Source organism: Anser cygnoides, chromosome 1, assembly GCF_040182565.1.
Source record: "Anser cygnoides isolate HZ-2024a breed goose chromosome 1, Taihu_goose_T2T_genome, whole genome shotgun sequence".
Taxonomy (NCBI): domain Eukaryota; kingdom Metazoa; phylum Chordata; class Aves; order Anseriformes; family Anatidae; genus Anser; species Anser cygnoides.
Genome location: NC_089873.1, coordinates 171,521,275 through 171,537,517, shown reverse-complemented (window position 1 = coordinate 171,537,517; position 16,243 = coordinate 171,521,275). Strand labels below are relative to the sequence as shown.

Sequence of the window (16,243 nt, the reverse complement as noted above, 5' to 3'; positions counted from 1 at the left end):
GGCAGAAAGGGATCGGTGACAAAGCCGTGCCCATCCGGTGCCCTTTGGTGCCACGACGGCTTCTTCATCTCCTCCTTCTTCTCCTGCAGCTTCTTGATCTGCTCCCGCAGCGTCTCAGCCTCGCTCTGGAAGCATTCCTTCAGCAGCGCCTCCTGCTCCTGCAGCACACGAAGTGGGGTCAGTGCCGTCACTGCACTCTCCAGGCACAGCACCCCGCTGCTGGCGATGGCCGCCACGTACTTCTCCACCAGGCTTGCCAGCACTGCCAGGAGGCAATGGCGGTGTCACCCCCCCTACGGCACCCAAACGGGGCCGCCTGTCCCCACACCGCCGCAACTCACTGCTGCCTGTCACAGCCTGCCACACCGGCAGCGCCTTCACCGGGGCCTTGTCCCAGATGTGCTGGCAGAAGGCGTTGGCCTGCCGCAGGAAGCCGGGGCGCAGCTGCCCCTCATTGAGCTCCTCCAGCTGCGTCATCACCTCAACCTCGGCCGGCAGTGGCAGCACGAAGCACTTGCGCTCGGGGAAGAAGTCGCGCAGGCAGCGCCGCAGTTCATTCTGCTCCTGCACCATGTGGCTGCTCCCTGCGGTGCGAGGAGGCCATCAGGATGCGGCCCTATGGCGTCACCCAGCCGCAACACCGCGGTGCAGCCGCCGTACCGGGCTGCAGGCGCGGCACTTGCTCCAGGTACTTGTCCGCGGTGATGCGCCGCCCATCCTGCGACAGCTCCAGCACGAAATCCCGCACAGCCCAGACGAAGCCGGGGAAGAAGCGCACGAAGTCGGCTGCCGCCGCGTCCCTGCTATCCACCACCCGCACCTGCACACGCTCCGTCAGCGCCATCACGACCCTGAGGGGAGTGGTGGCACCATCACCACGATGCCACCGTGACAGCGCCAACACCATTGTGCCCGCCCCGACCCCCCCAGTACCCGAGGTGCTGCAGCACCTGATGGTCGATGGTGCCGAGGCTGTTGTACACCAGGGTGCAGGAGAGCAGCAGCGCCAGCGTGAAGATCCAGGCGTCGTTGTGGCTGTCGCCCTGTGCCCGGAGGGGGTCGTCAGGGCCGGATCCGGGGGTCCCGCGACCCCCCCAGCCCCGCACCCACCTTGTTGGGGTCCCCCAGCCCCTCAGTGTCCAGCAGCACCAGGGTGGTGTCGGGCCAGCGTGGGTGTGGCAGGCACCACATCCAGATCCCCTTGGTCTGTGCCTGCACCGTGTGACCCAGGGCGAATCCTGTGGGGCCAGGAGGGGGCGTGGGGGCGAGCAGGACCCTCCGGCCCTGTTAATCCTCCGTTAACCCCTCGTTAACCCTGTTAATCCCCCGTTAACCCCGTTAAATCTCCTGTTATCTCACCAGTGCGCTGCTGCGCCAGCCGGTTCATGAGGAAGGACGTGTTGGTGCGGTAGGGCCCCGCGATGACCACCACCACCACGGGCTGCCCAATGCCGCGCAGCACCTCCAGCGCCGCGGGGTTGGGGCTCAGCACCCCGTCGGCCCCGTTCTGCACCAGGCACAGCGGCTCCTGCATTGCTGCTCCGAGCACGGACGGAAATGAAACCAAAAGCAGCAGCAGCAGCAAATAAAGGTCAGCAGCCCCCCCTCGTCCTGGCCCCGGCTGACTCATCAGGGAGGGTGGCAGCTCCTCGGCCCTTTCCCACATTCCCTCATTTTCGGGAAACCCAAAACTGGAGGCAGAATGGAGGAATTTATTGGGATTGCACTGAGGTCACTACACGTGCTGTATCAGCATCAGGGCACCAAAGAACACGACCAACGCGACAGACAACAGGCCCGGCAGAAAGGGATCGGTGACAAAGCCATGCCCATCCGGTGCCCTTTGGTGCCACGACGGCTTCTTCATCTCCTCCTTCTTCTCCCGCAGCTTCTTGTCTGCTCCTGCAGCGTCTCAGCCTCGCTCTGGAAGCATTCCTTCAGCAGCGCCTCCTGCTCCTGTGGCACATGAAGCGGGGTCAGTGCCGCCACCGCGGCCCCCAGCACCGCCACCACCACGGTGCCCCCGCCTCTACCTTCTGCTTGTGCTCGATGACGCGTTCCTGTTCCTCCAGCATCGCCTGCAGCTTGTGCTGCATCCGCTCCTCTAGCAGAGTCCATTAAAAAAACTACCATTAAAAAACAAGTGTTGGATAAAGTGCACATGTTGTATAATAATAGAATTTTATTGTTTCTTAATCCTAGACAAATTCAGTTGTTGTCTAGCTGAACACCAATTTAATGTTTTTCTTCATTAAATGGAGTTGGCATATAATATCATTTTGTTTACTAAAACGGAATCTTAGATTTAGTGGTGCGTACCAGGGAAATATCAGTGTTGTATTTATATACTAATAGGTATTTCCTTGAAGCATCAGAATAACCATTTAAAATATCAGTAGAAGAAATCCAACAGTTCTATGAATTGCCCACATGAATCTTTTAAGAGCTATAGGCATCAACTAATCAGAATCACAAAATCCTTCATTAAGAGGTCAGATCATCTAGTGAAGGTGCTCATAAGGAAGGCTAAATAGAACTGAATCTCCCTACTTATCCCTATTGATTCTGTACTTAAAAAAATCCAGGGAATAAATTCTTAATATATTTTTTATATTTATTATTAGGAGTAACTCAATCATAAATTAAAAATGTTTAATAAGTCACTGGATTCCACACTGCATGGAGAATCCTATTTAACCCATAGAGTTTGATCCATGCATTTTTCTGATATTAACACATTCTGTCAGAAAAGGCATTTGAAGTTCTAATTTTCTGTGTTTCATCGAAGGAGGTTTGTAGAAAAAAAAAAAAAAAAAAAAAAAAAAAAAAGCGTGCATTAGGAATATTTACATTTATTCCTAAATCCTTAATAGTCTGATTGCTCTATGGCAAAGTCACATTGGATAGGATTTATCTGAGTAATTGTGGATTCATCCTAAAAAAGATTTCTGACAGAGGTGGGATGAATTAAATCTCCAAGTTATTAACTCCCTTCAGTATAATGGAAGCTTAGGATAACTACCTCACATGTAGAAGGCTACATTGCTAATTTCTGAAGTTTGGTGAGAAATCCAGTCCTGTGACTTTGAATTATGTGGCTTGAGTACTTGAGTATTTGCTTGATAACTGAATTCAAAAGATAAGTGATTGTGTATCAGTGGGGTATGGAAACAGGGAAACTTTAAAACTTTATAGAGGTCATCTGGAGTAGAGATTTCTGGCATTATATTACTTTTTTTTTTTTTTTTTTTTTTTTTTTTCCCTGGTTATCACAGACGACTCCTGTTTGTTCTGGCAGCCTTTTCAGCAGCTAGTGAATTGATAATTCCCAAGAGGAGACATAACTACGAGTACACTAATTTTCAGTCTACAGAGACTACATATGTTCTTTTCTGCCTGAGTAGCTATTTGACAGGTTGTGAAATGGGAGCTAAGTACTGATGAATCTGAGAATTGCTGTCCAAGAAAAAGTGAGTAAGTGGAGGGAGGAATATGAGAAAATTAAAAATAAACTTGTCACTCAAGAATAAAAATATTTGAAATAAGCTAGTCATTTTATTACTGTTGCATGTATATTACATATAAACCTAAAGTAAAACTTAAAATGCTGCACTGATCTTAGAGGGAGCAAAAGTTCTTTTCAGGTCCAAATAAGAAATTTTGACATTTTTAACTTCTTGAAAAAAGAAGTTAATTCTCCAACTTAATAAAAATTAAAATGTTCTCTGTGTTCAGAGGAACAAAGAACTTCCTCACTTTAACAGAATACTGTTCAGATATCTAACTTCTTGTTTTTTTCCATAACGCTAGGAGTGAAAACAGCCATTTGTATACCCCAACCTTTTCTTCTCTTATAATATTTAAATGACTCTGGTGAAAAAAAAGGCTTTATGTGTAGAGAAAGTAAAAATTTAGCACATGTATTGGCTCCTCCCCAGGTGAATTCAGTCACGGTCGAAAAATTATTTTGTATTCAAAGTTACCCCAAAAATAACTGTATAAAATATATTTTATAATATTATATATTTTATAATTTAATAATTATTTTATAATAGTGTATATTTAAATATTGTATAATTAATAAAAATATTAATCAGTAATTTTATTTTATTTTTTTCCCCCTCTGCGGCACTTTGGGAAACTCAATAAGCGTGTCTTGTTATGACAAATTCATCTTACAGGGAAAGTGACAGCGGGTATCTTGAGTGGGAGGTCTTGCAGACTTGCTCAGCTATGGAAGTGTTTCAGTGGCATCTGGTAAACTGCAGGTTTGCTAATGTGTGTGAACAACTTGTACAGCCAGGTGATACACTTTACTTCTTCCAAGGTAATGTACCATGTCCTCAGTCCTCATTAGAACTACTGTGAAAAGAGCCCTACAGATTTTTGACAAACTCTGTATGCACATTTAATATATTTGTCAAACAAACAAACAACAAAAAAACAACTATCTGGCTGCTGCAGTATTCCAGATCTTCATGACTTGTAACTCTGCTGATACCAGCACTGTTATGCATTTATAGAAAAGAGGATTCCTTTATAGGATAGTCTACTTCAAAACATGAAGAAAAGAAGCTTGTACTATTAAAACCACAAGTATTTAACTATAAGTATTTAAACTACAAGTATTTAAAATGTAGTATTTACAGTTTAAAATGGTTTCTGCATTTTTATATATGCTTATCCGGACAATGCTCTCAGACATATGGTTTGACTTTTGGGTTGTCCTGTGTGGAGCCAGGAGTTAGAATTGATGATCCTTGTGGGTCTCTTCCAACTATGTCCATTCTATGATTGAATGATTACCTATCACTGTACATAAGACTTTCAAATAAAGGATTTCAGTAGTTTGTTTTTGGTCTTGAAACTTGGCCTAGAAAAAAAAAAAAAATCCAGGTAGAGCTACCCTTAATTGTGATTTAATGTTTTCAACTCATTTCAGTACAGAGTGGGAATTAAAAAATACTTCTTTCATAAGCAGACAGAAAGTAATCTGATAACTTCAGAACATATTTTACTGACTGTTCAATATTGCTGTCCAGGAATTAGTATACAGTTGCTCATTTACGTTTCTGATTATTAAATTTTAAATACCTGACAATCTGAGACTTAAAAATATAATATAATTCCATATCACAGGTTTAAAAGATGGAGATTTTTCTCTCTCACACATTCAGCCAATTCAGAAATAAAAGCTTTGTTTCTAGTGAGGAACTATACAGCCCACTCTAAGATTTTACATTATATGACACCAAGTACCTAATCATTAAGAAGTTCTGCCTCTTTTTACCATTGCGCTATTTTTCAAGACCAACATTCCTTCCAGCCTTTCATACAAAAATTCAGAAAGCCATTATTTAACAGATAATTGTGGCTTGTTACTTAAACACTCAAGATTTTCCTTTTCAAATAAAGATATCTGCAAAGTGGATGGGGGAATCAACTCCAGTAACACATTAGTATTGTGTAGATTGTGGAACCTTTTTGATCCTGGAATTGCTGGATTATGGAACCTGTAAATATATAAACCCAAATTCTAATGACAGTCAGAATGTGGATGAAAATTTTCATGCACATGTTCAGCATTAATAAAGAAACACCTAATCAGCCATACATAATTTTAAGTTTGCTAATTCATATCACAGATTTTTCATGTGTAAACTGTCAGTCAGTCTTTAACCAAATTACAAACCCTTCCTCCATTAAGAATAGTATTTGTGCGTGTTGTATAGTATGTCCATATGCTAATAATGATGAATAATTAAACATCTAAAAAATAGAGGAACTAATGTGTCTCTACACTGGCAAAAGTCAATCACTTTATGCAGATATGGAGGTGACGTGATTTCAGGAGAGACAGACAGATTTGAGAACACTCCTTTTATTTTCTTAGAAGAAACTTTAGAAATCTTATCTAGACTTTTCTGCTTGTACTTGCACAAAGGGACTGTAAAGTGAGCATAAAGTGAATCAATGTTTTATACATATATTTGCTCAGAAGACAATAGGAACACCAGTCTTAAAAGAGTGGGCTGGACAAATATAAATTCATGTGTTGCAAGACAAGTGATGCTAATAGTACAAAAACATTAAAATGTCAAGGTAAAAACCTGATACCTGTTCCTTGAAATCTAGGTTCTAACAACCTTATGATTATCCAATCTGTAAAAATGCACTTTTTTTGCCTCTCTCAAGATTCCCATGTTAATACCATTACATAAGTGGAAAGCATAGTTACTGTAATAAGTAGAAGAGAGAGAAATAGAAAAACCACTTAAATGTTAATCAATATTAGTGAGAAATATGTAAAAATTTCATTAAATCGTACTTACACTTAAAAGAGAGAACTTCAAAATAATATTTAATTAGTTCTGTAATAGAAACAATTATGAAAAACTGTGTAGGAACAATAGGAATGGATTTTTCCCAGCGGCATTTAATTTCACATAAAACAAATGGAAGACAGTATAATTAAAAAAATGATTTAAAGCTTTTATTGTTGTTGCTGTTTTTTTTTTTTTTTTAATTATATATATATTCACATTTAGAAAAAATTGGTCATAATAATGGGAGTAGAAGTGCTAATGCTGAAGTCTGAATAAGGCCTTAGTTCAGACACTCTCTAAGATTATATATGAGTAGTAAGACATTTTAAAAAGCCACAAAGTTACCCTTCATGTTTTAGCATGCAAATTCTATATAAATTCCTAAATTGGACTAGTATAAATGCATGTGGTTGGATAGCAATTTCCAGCTTTATGATTTCCAGCTATTTTGCCTAGTACAGAATCCAGAGTGAGAGTTGCAGAGCACTTAAAGAGCACTTTTCCCTTTCCAAGAAGTAGCCCTGAGCATTATTTTTAGCTCTTCTGTGTTTTACACATTCATCTGTCCATGTAACCTGTGTACTTCTACACACATGGAATTTAAGCCATAATTGTGATATAAGGACAAAATTCAAATTTGCTGTATAGTTATAACTTGTTCAGCTGGGTATGAAGACTGTTCATATGCACACCCCCAGTGCTCTTAGCCATCAGTTCTCTGTGTTGTCTGGGAAGTGTCCAGCTAGTCTCCATGTAGATCAAACAATCTGCTGATTTGAGACAGTATATTGACTTGAGAAAAGATGATTGATTTAACTCCTAGCCACTCACAAGCAAGATATTTGATTAAATGGTAGAGAAAGTGGGAAGTTTGGACAGTCCCAGACATTCCTACAGGCTGTGCATAGGCCTGTTTGTAGGTGCTATTTGTGCACTTAATTGTGCTGGTTCTGGCCATTTCAGAGATTCCTCTACCAATTCATGATGTAGTATTGACCAAAAGATATACAAATAATATAAAATAGTATAAATTGATCCTGCTGTTGCAAGTTTGATCACAAAAGAGTCTTTTGTTTATAATGAAGACAATCAAGATATGTTTTGTATGTAGTTTAAGATAATACATGCAGAAGGATCGTGCATTTGCTGAAGTGGTCACATAGATTCATCAGCCATCTGTGTTAACTGAATTAATTAGAACAGTTTGGAAAGTCTCACCTGAACCTGGTGAGGATACTGTTGAAAGGGCCTTTGCAACAGGTACTCCCATTACCATCTGAATAACAAACAGTCATCCTTTTCAATTGCTTTGATTCCTCACATGAGTATTACACTATTCAAAGGTACTAATAAATTAGATTAAAAAAAAAAATCAAAAAAAACTGTGAATGTCTGTGCAGCCCCTTACATGGAATCTGCTATTGTTTCTGGATGCTATTTCTAACATTGAGACAACAGAAGGAAAACAAAGCATTTGTATGGTGCTAGAGCAAAAAAAACGATTAGGGTAGCAGAGTAGAATTTCAGCTCTGATGGCCTAAAGTTAATAGTGGAAATCAGCACAAGAACAAAGGAAAATTAATTTATGACTCCTAAAAAGATCAAGTGCAGTCAAGGAAGTTTTTTTCAAGATGTATGGTTCTGGTTACAGTCTTCTTTAATTCACTCAGTCAAGTCCTCTCTTTGTACAAAATTTACAGAACAAGGTGAAGGATTCAGTTGAATAGACAGATGATTGGTAGGTAGACAGACAGATTAATTATTAATGCTGCTGAATGGAGGTCAGATCTCTACTTTTATCTTTTGGATCTGGCTGCATATTTAATACACTTATTAGAAAGGTGGCTGGAATGCCTGATGTTAATGTTCCTAACTTGATAGAGTATGGTCTCTAGGAGGCTCCCCGTGTATCATCTACCTGAATTATTTATAACTCATTAATTATTTATACCCTGCTTATTTTAAAGAACAGGAATTATCTACACACTAATTAAAACTGTCAAAATCTTTAATATTATTTAAAAAGGCATAAAATGGCAGAAGTGAGATTGAATATGTAATATGAATCTGTCCTTTCTTGGTAATGCAGTGTCCTAAGCTTCAAGTGCCTAAGCTATTTTGGAAATCTTGAGTAGGCTTCTTCTGACCAAATGTAAATATATATGCTACAGATAGTTCCTATCTATCTTGATGCCATTTTTAATAAATATAAACTAATTAGAACCCATAATTTATTTCATTCTAAGGTAAAAGTCTAAAGGAGATCAGAGAAACAGTGTCCAGGAAGTACTTAATTTTCTTCCTTTATTACAAAGGAAGCCTAGGGTGATTAACTCGGATGTGACTGCCTTTTGGATAGCTGAAGTTATGATGACCACAGTGTCATGTTCTAAGCCTCCAGGAGAAAGTATAAATTTTTCCACACACTTTGTTTGCAGCACACTTTGTTTGCAGGTTTGGATTCTTGTATTTGGAACAGCATAAATACTTACAGCTTTTTTGCTTTTTTTTTTTTTTTTTTTTTTAAGTATAACACAAACAAACAACAACAGCAAAAAACACATCATGCTACTGACAGTCCATGTGGATACATATAATACTGAAAAAAAAATCAGTAGTTGAATGCAATTTTGCATCATTACCTACTACTGTATAATTATCAAAATTATTACATCAATATGCCTACTGCAAATGAACTAAGTAATTTTCAACTAAAGGCAGAAATTTTGAATAAATGAACTGAAAATGCTCCAACAGAAAATAATGGTATATTTCTCTACATATTTCTACATTCATTGAGTTAAAGACTGAGGAATATCAAATTTGGTCCTATAAGGCTGAATATGCCAAGGCATTCAGGTAATAAATACAAATAATCTTCTACTGACCTTATTCAAGATATTAGCATTTAAGTGAAAGTTTTTGCATTGGGGGATGGGGGGAGGGGAAGGTACGTGGCAAAACTGGAGAAAAAGAGGATAACTAGTGAAATATCCTGAAGAAAAAGTGGAAGGTATGGAAACTGCAATCCCCCAACAATAGCATATGAAAAGACAGTTCAGAGCACCTTTATTTCTATGGCAAGCGTAGAAAACACAAGTTGACCTCTTTCATCTGGCTTTCTTGTTTTAGGAGGAATTATTCATATATATCATTTGGCTGTTACAGTTTAAATATGTCCCTATGTTCTGTGCACATAAAACCATAGTAATCTCCCCAGTTAGCTATGTAGAGAAGAAAATTCAAAACTAAAGTCTACTAATATAGCAATGCAATATTAAAAACTGGTGGGTTTTGTTTTGTTTTGTTTTTGTTTGTTTGTTTAGTAGAATTGGGTCCAGGGCATGTCAGCAAGATGGCTGCCACAAGAAATTCAGATATCCCAATTATAATGTAAAGTTTTACTTTCAAATACATTTTGTTCACACTGAGGAGCACTTTCTGAGTTGCAGATTGCTGGCTGAGCAAAATAGGTAGAATTTTCTTTTAAGTATTTATTTACCTCCTCTGAGTATTAAAGATATTCATAAAGATATGTCCATAAAAAGAACAAGTACAAACTTTATTCTGACATTTGATTTAATCCATGTTAGGAAATTTATTTGACAGATACTTTTTTTTTTCTTTTTTTCCCCAGGCATTGAAATACAGCATATTTGCACAAAGATTTGTGCTTAAAGAGAAGACGTGATTTTATGAGAAATGTGAATATGAATAATACTCATAATCTCTGCAGATTTTCTTACCTTTCAGTACCGTGTTACTATGTAATGTCATCAGCAAAACAAAAGAAAGACTACTTTCCTTTAAAGGGTACCGTTACGTTGTTTTATCTTGTTTGACCTGTATTAGTATCAATTTTTGGCAAGTGTCCTCTGGGGAAAAAAAAATTAAAAAAATAAATTAATTAATTAAATGAAAGCCAATAATCTGTTATGTGATAGAATTTACCACTTTGGCTCAGCAGAAAGAGTAAAACTAAAATTAAGGCATTCCAGGAGATATGATGATTCTCCACGATACAGACTGAAAATACATATTAAAAAAGAAAAAAAAAGTCTTATCGTAGTGAACTGCAGTCTGTATACTGCGTTTGAATCTTTACCTGCAGTTTACAATATTTCAGAACAAATCAGAACAGCCTAATAGGTGATAGTTTGAAAATATCTTTTTACGTATGTTTTAAGGTGCAGCATACTTTTGAATAATATTGTCTATAACAAAACAAACATTTTACATGTATTTTTATGCCCAGTTTCAAAAAGTGTATTTTTAAAAATATATAATTATCAATTTCACTTTTTTTTTTTCTATCAAATTTGGTCTACTTTCTCCAAATAGCCTATTGTTAAGAAAGATATGGAGCTTCTTCCCAAAAGGAGAGAAAAAAAAAAAAAAAAAAAACACCACACAACAAAAACCACACATCTTCCCAAATATGTGTTAACATTATATCTTGTTTCAGTGATCCAGCAGAACTCTATGAATGTTGCATAGAACTAAATTGATGTAAATTACATTTTTTTTCTTACAGAAATGATTCTATGACATCTTCAACAGAACACAGTTTGTATGGATGTGATACAAACATACGTGTGTGCTGTTGTTTAACCAAAGCTTTATTACAATTTATAGTATACAGCTGTATACTACATAGTGTATAGCATTCTTATTGCTGGTAATATAAGGTTTTATTATTGAATAAAACACACAAGGCTCAAATCTGTGAGGAAATAACTCTTTTAAAATAAATTCATGAAAAAAAATCATAATTTTCTCAAGGGATTAGCATTGGAAATAATCCTAAAACTATTTTGAAACACAGAGAGGAAATTAAATGAAATGGATAAGCTTTTTGAAAAGAGCAAGAGAGAATAAAAAGCAAACTGTCTGTGAAGAAGCTTGTGTAATTTCATATTTGTCACGAATAGCAAAGAGCTCAACAGCTGAAAATCACTATGGACTGGATCTGACTTCACATCAACAAATTTCATCTACTGAGTCCACAAGTGCTTTTAGGAATGTAACCTGTTAGGAACACAGATAATGGGTTGAATCACCAATGCTTTTGGCATGTATTTCTCTCTCTAATTGTACTGAGAGCCTAAGGAGACAAATCTTTTATAAGAGGGATGAGTCTTGACCAACATAAACACTGGACATCTCTTTCAGATCTTGAAAAATGGTTCGCTGTTGACACTGTAATTTCAGCAGGACATTTTAACAGAGTAAAACAAATTTATCACTCTTCCACGGCAGTTCACTCAGAAATTGCTGTCTTAACCTCTCCTGCTTAACTGAAATTATTCATTCCAAGCTGCTCAACCACAGCTAATCAGAGACAGGTTATGATATACTTTTATGACAAAGAAAAAAATATCTATTTCCAGTCTTATCTTCTCTTACCATCGTTGGACTGTTCAGAGATCAAGTACACTCGTTTTGAAGTAAAGAGAACAGAATTGGACACTCATTTTCAAGCAAATCATATGGCTGAAAGACTAAGCCCCTGTATTTGTGTTTTGGCAAGTTCAAAGCTACGATCAATATTCTTTGACATTTTTTCATGGTACATAATCATGAAATGTTAGTCATTCTAATGACTACAATTTCAAGCCATTTCATTTGAAAGGGTCAGTTGTTGAAAAGTTGGTATTTGTAGCAGTCCTGTCTGCTCATTAGTGATTGCTTTTTCTGAAATGTTGAGTGTACCTTCTATCGTAACAGCCTCTTATAAACACATTTTATTGCCAAAGAACTTTTAACTATTTTCTCTGTGGGTATGTTCTCCTATGTACACAACATTTGGTTTTGTCATTAGCTGACAAATTATTCTCCTGCTCAGAGAAATAGACATTTCTTGTAAAATTTCCAAGATGTTTGCTGGGGTATGTTTCACAAAAGATGTCCATTCCATGTTTCATAGAATGGCTTGGATTGGAAAGGAACTTAAAGATCATCTGAATCCACACACACACACACCAAGGGCAGGGATGCCACCCACTAGATCAGGCTGCCCAGGGCCTCATCCAGCCTGTTCTTGAACACCTCCAGGGACTGGGCATCCATGACCTCTCTGGAAACCTGTTCCAGTGCCTCACCACCCTCTGAGTGAAGAATTTCCTCTTAACATCTAATCTAAATCTCCCTTCTTTTAGTTTGAAACCATTCCCTATCATCCTGTCATTATCTGATTGAGAAAAGAGTTGCTCTCCATCTTTTTTATGTCCCCTTTAAGTACTGAAAGGCCACAGTGAGGTTTCCCCAGAGCCTTCTCTACACCAGGCTGAACACCCCCAGCTCTCTCAACCTTTTTTCATAGGACAGGTGCTCCAGTGCTCTGATTATATTCATGGACTTCCTGTAGACCTGCTCTAGCTGTTCCACATCTTTCTTGTGCTAGGGGATCTCCAGACCTGGATGCAGTACTCTAAGTGGGGCCTTACAAGGGCAGAATAGAGGGGGACAACCACCTCTCTTGACCTGCTGGTCATTCCTCTGTGTATGCAGCCTGGGATGCAGTTGGCCTTCTGGGCTGTAAGCATGAACTGCTGGCTCATGTTGAGACTTTCATCCACCAGAACCCCAAAGTTCTTCTACACAGGGCTGCTCTCAATAGGTTCTTCACCCAGTCTATACTCATGCCCAGGATTGGCCCAATCTAGGTGCAGCACCTTGCACTTGGACTTGTTGAATCTCATTAGGTTTACAGGGGCCAACTTCTCAAGCTTGTCCAGGTCCCTTTGAATGGTACCTTTTCTTTCTGCACGTATCAACTGCACAACTCAGCTTGGTTTCATCTGCAAACTTGCTGAGGGTGCACTCAGTCCCATCATCTATGTCATTGATGAAGATATTGAAAAGCACCAGTCCCAAGACAGACCCCTGAGGTACACCACTCATCCCAGGCCTCCACTTGGATGTAGAACCATTGACCAAAACTGTCTGGGTGCAGCCATTGAGCCAATTCCTTATCCACTGAACGCTCTGTCCTTCAAATCCGTCTCTCTCCAGTGTAGAGATCAGGATGTCGCATGGGACTGTGTCAAAGACCTTAGAGAATTCCAGGTAGATGACATTGCTCAGTCTTCCCTTGTCAACTAATGCAGTCACTCCATTGTAGAAAGTCACCAGATTGGTCAGGCATGATTTACCCTTGGTGATGCCATGCTGGCTGTCTCAGATCACCTCTTTGTCTTGCTTGTGCCTTGACATTGCTTACAGAAGGATCTTTTCCATTCTTTTGCTAGGCACAGAGGTGAGGCTCACCAGTCTGTAGCTCTGCAGGTCTACCTCTCTACCCTTTTTAAAAAATGGGAATGGTGTTTCCCTTTTTCCAGTCACTGGAGACTTTGCCTGACTGCTGTGACTTTTCAAATATGATGGAGAGGAGCTTGGCAACTCCATCAGCCAGTTCCCTCATGACCCTGGGATGCATGTCATTGGACCTCATAGGCTTGTAACAGTTTAGTTTCACCACGTGGTCTTGAAACTGCTCTTCACTAATAGTGAGAGGGACTTTGCTCCCCAAGCCCCTACCTAAAGGTTCAAGGATTTGAGAGATGTGGGAAGCCTGACTGTCAGTGAAGACTGAGGTAACTAAGTTGTTGAGTACCTCAGCCTTCTCCATGTCTGTTTTGGGGAATTATATTTATATAACTTCAAATTACACCTATAAAATCCAGTTATATCTATAAAATTTCAAAAATTTCAACAAATCATGTTGTACACAATTTAAAATAAGCTTATTTCATATATTAAAAGTTCATTACTGATATTCGGAAGACTATTGCCAGCAGGTCAAGGAAGAGGATCCTCTCCCTCTACTCAGCCCTGGTGAGGCCACACCTACAGTATTGTATCCAGTTCTGGGCTCCCCAGTACAAGAGAGACATAGAACTACTGGAGCAAGTCCAGACGAGGGCTACAAAGATGATTAGAGGACTGGAGTACCTGTCATATGAAGACAGGCTGAGAGAACCAGGCCTGTTTAGCCTGGAAAAGAGAAGACTGAGGGGTGACCTCACTAATGTATATGAGGGGAGGGTGCCAAGACGATGAAGACAGTCTCTTTTCCACTGAGCCCAGCAACAGGATGAGACGCAACAGGCACAAACTGAAGCACAAGATTTTCTGGATGAATATGAGAGGGCACTTCTTTACAGTGAGGGTGACAGAGCACTAGCACAGGTTGCCCAGAGAGGTTGTGCAGTCCCCTTCTCTGGAAATAATCAAAACTGCCTGGATGCCATCCGGCGCAATGTGCTCTAGGTGATCCTACTCAGCAGGGGCTTGGACTTGATCTTCAGAGGTCCCTTCCAACCTCAGCCATTCTGTGATTCTGTGACATCCAAACTTCACCAAGTATTCAAAGTATAAATCATAGAATCTTAGAATTGGAATTCTTAATGGAATCATTAAGGTTGGAAAAGACCGTCAGGATCATCTGGGCCAACCATCACCCTACACCAATATCACCCACTAAACCATATCACTAAACACCACGTCCAACCTTTCCTTAAACACCACCAGTGATGGTGACTCCACCACTTCCCTGGGCAACCTGTTCCAATGCTTGACCGCTCTTTCTGAGAAGAAATATCTCAGAATTTCCAACCTAAACCTCCCCTGGTGCAGCTTGAGGCCATTCCCTCTAGTCCTATTGCTGGTTATCTGTGAGAAGAGGCCAACCCTCAACTCCCCACAACTTCTTTTCAGGTAGCTGTAGAGATAAATAAGGTCTCCCCCGAGCCTCCTCTTCTCCATACTAAACAACCCCAGTTCCCTATGCCATTGTCCTGGTTCCAGTTAGGACAGAGTTAATTTTCCTCACAGTAGCTGGTAGGGTGCTATGTTTTGGATTAGGATGAGAAGAGCGCTGATAACATGCTGATGTTTTAATTGTTGCAGAGCAGTGTTTACACCAGGCCAAGGACTTTTCGGCTTCTCGCTCTGTCCTGCCAGCGAGCAGGCTGGGGGTGCAGCAGGAGCTGGGAGGGGACAGACCCAGGAGAGCTGACCCAAACTGGCCAAAGGGGTATTCCATACCATCTGATGTCATGCTAAACAATATATAGGGGTGGCTGGCCGGGGTGGGGGGCCGGCTGCTCGGGGATAGGCTGGGCATCGGTCAGTGGGTGGTGAGCAATTGCATTGTGCATCACTTGTTTCTTACACATTATTATTATTAATACTATTATCATTATCACTATTATTATTATTGTTATTATTATTTTCCTGTCTTAATAAACTGTCTTTATCTCAACTCACAGGCTTCACTTTCCCGTTTCTCTCCCCCATCCCAGAGAGGGAGGGGGGAGGGTGAGCGAACGGCTGTGTGGTGTTTAGCTGCCAGCCGGGTTAAACCACAACAGCCATCACTCAGAGGACTTGTGTTCCAGACCCTTCACAAGCTTCATAGCCCTTCTCTGGGCATGTTCCAGGGCCTTCTTGTAGTGAGGGGCCCAAAACTGAACACAATGCTCAAGGTGCGGACTCACCAGAGCAGAATAAAAGGGAATGATAACTTCCCTGGTCCTGCTGGCTACACTATTCCTGATACAAGCCAGGATGCTGTTGGCCTTCTTGGCCACCTGGGCACGCTGCCAATTCATGTTCAGGTGAGCATCAATCAGCATCCCCAGATCCTTTTCCTCTGCACAGCTTTCCAGCCACTCTGCCCCAAGCCTGTAGCATTGCATGGGGTTGTTGAGGCCCGGCACTTAGCCATGTTGAACCTCATCCCATTGGCTCATCCTGTCCAGGTCCCTCTGCATGGCCTTCCTACCCTCCAACAGATCAACGCTTCCCCCCAACTTGGTGTCATCTGTAAACTTAGAGTGCAATCAATTCCCCCATCCAAATCATTAATCAGGATATTAAAGAGGATGAGCCCCAAAACTGACCCCTGGGGAACA

The 16,243-nt window shown here is 40.5% G+C and overlaps 1 protein-coding gene across 1 annotated transcript; it reads right to left on the bottom strand.

The window, feature by feature from the left end:
* Positions 1-114: 114 nt before the first annotated feature.
* LOC106029573 (guanylate-binding protein 3-like) lies at positions 115-1,963 on the bottom strand. Its single transcript, XM_066990680.1, has 5 exons — positions 1,360-1,963; positions 1,111-1,238; positions 934-1,043; positions 661-851; positions 115-584 (listed from the first exon to the last, which is right to left on the bottom strand). Exons 1-5 carry the CDS (start codon positions 1,664-1,666, stop codon positions 115-117), a joined length of 1,206 nt encoding a protein of 401 aa, XP_066846781.1. The 5' UTR covers positions 1,667-1,963.
* Between the last annotated feature and the right edge of the window lie 14,280 nt (positions 1,964-16,243).

What these genes read in the sequence shown, in the direction of transcription:
- LOC106029573 (XM_066990680.1), bottom strand. Translation starts at nt 1,666, where the DNA reads ATGTGGGAAAGGGCCGAGGAGCTGCCACCCTCCCTGATGAGTCAGCCG. An exon ending in GGCTGGGGGACCCCAACAAG is followed by an intron (nt 1,044 to 1,110) that starts GTGGGTGCGGGG and finishes CTCCGGGCACAG; the next exon opens with GGCGACAGCCACAACGACGC. An exon ending in CAGGTGCTGCAGCACCTCGG is followed by an intron (nt 852 to 933) that starts GTACTGGGGGGG and finishes CACTCCCCTCAG; the next exon opens with GGTCGTGATGGCGCTGACGG.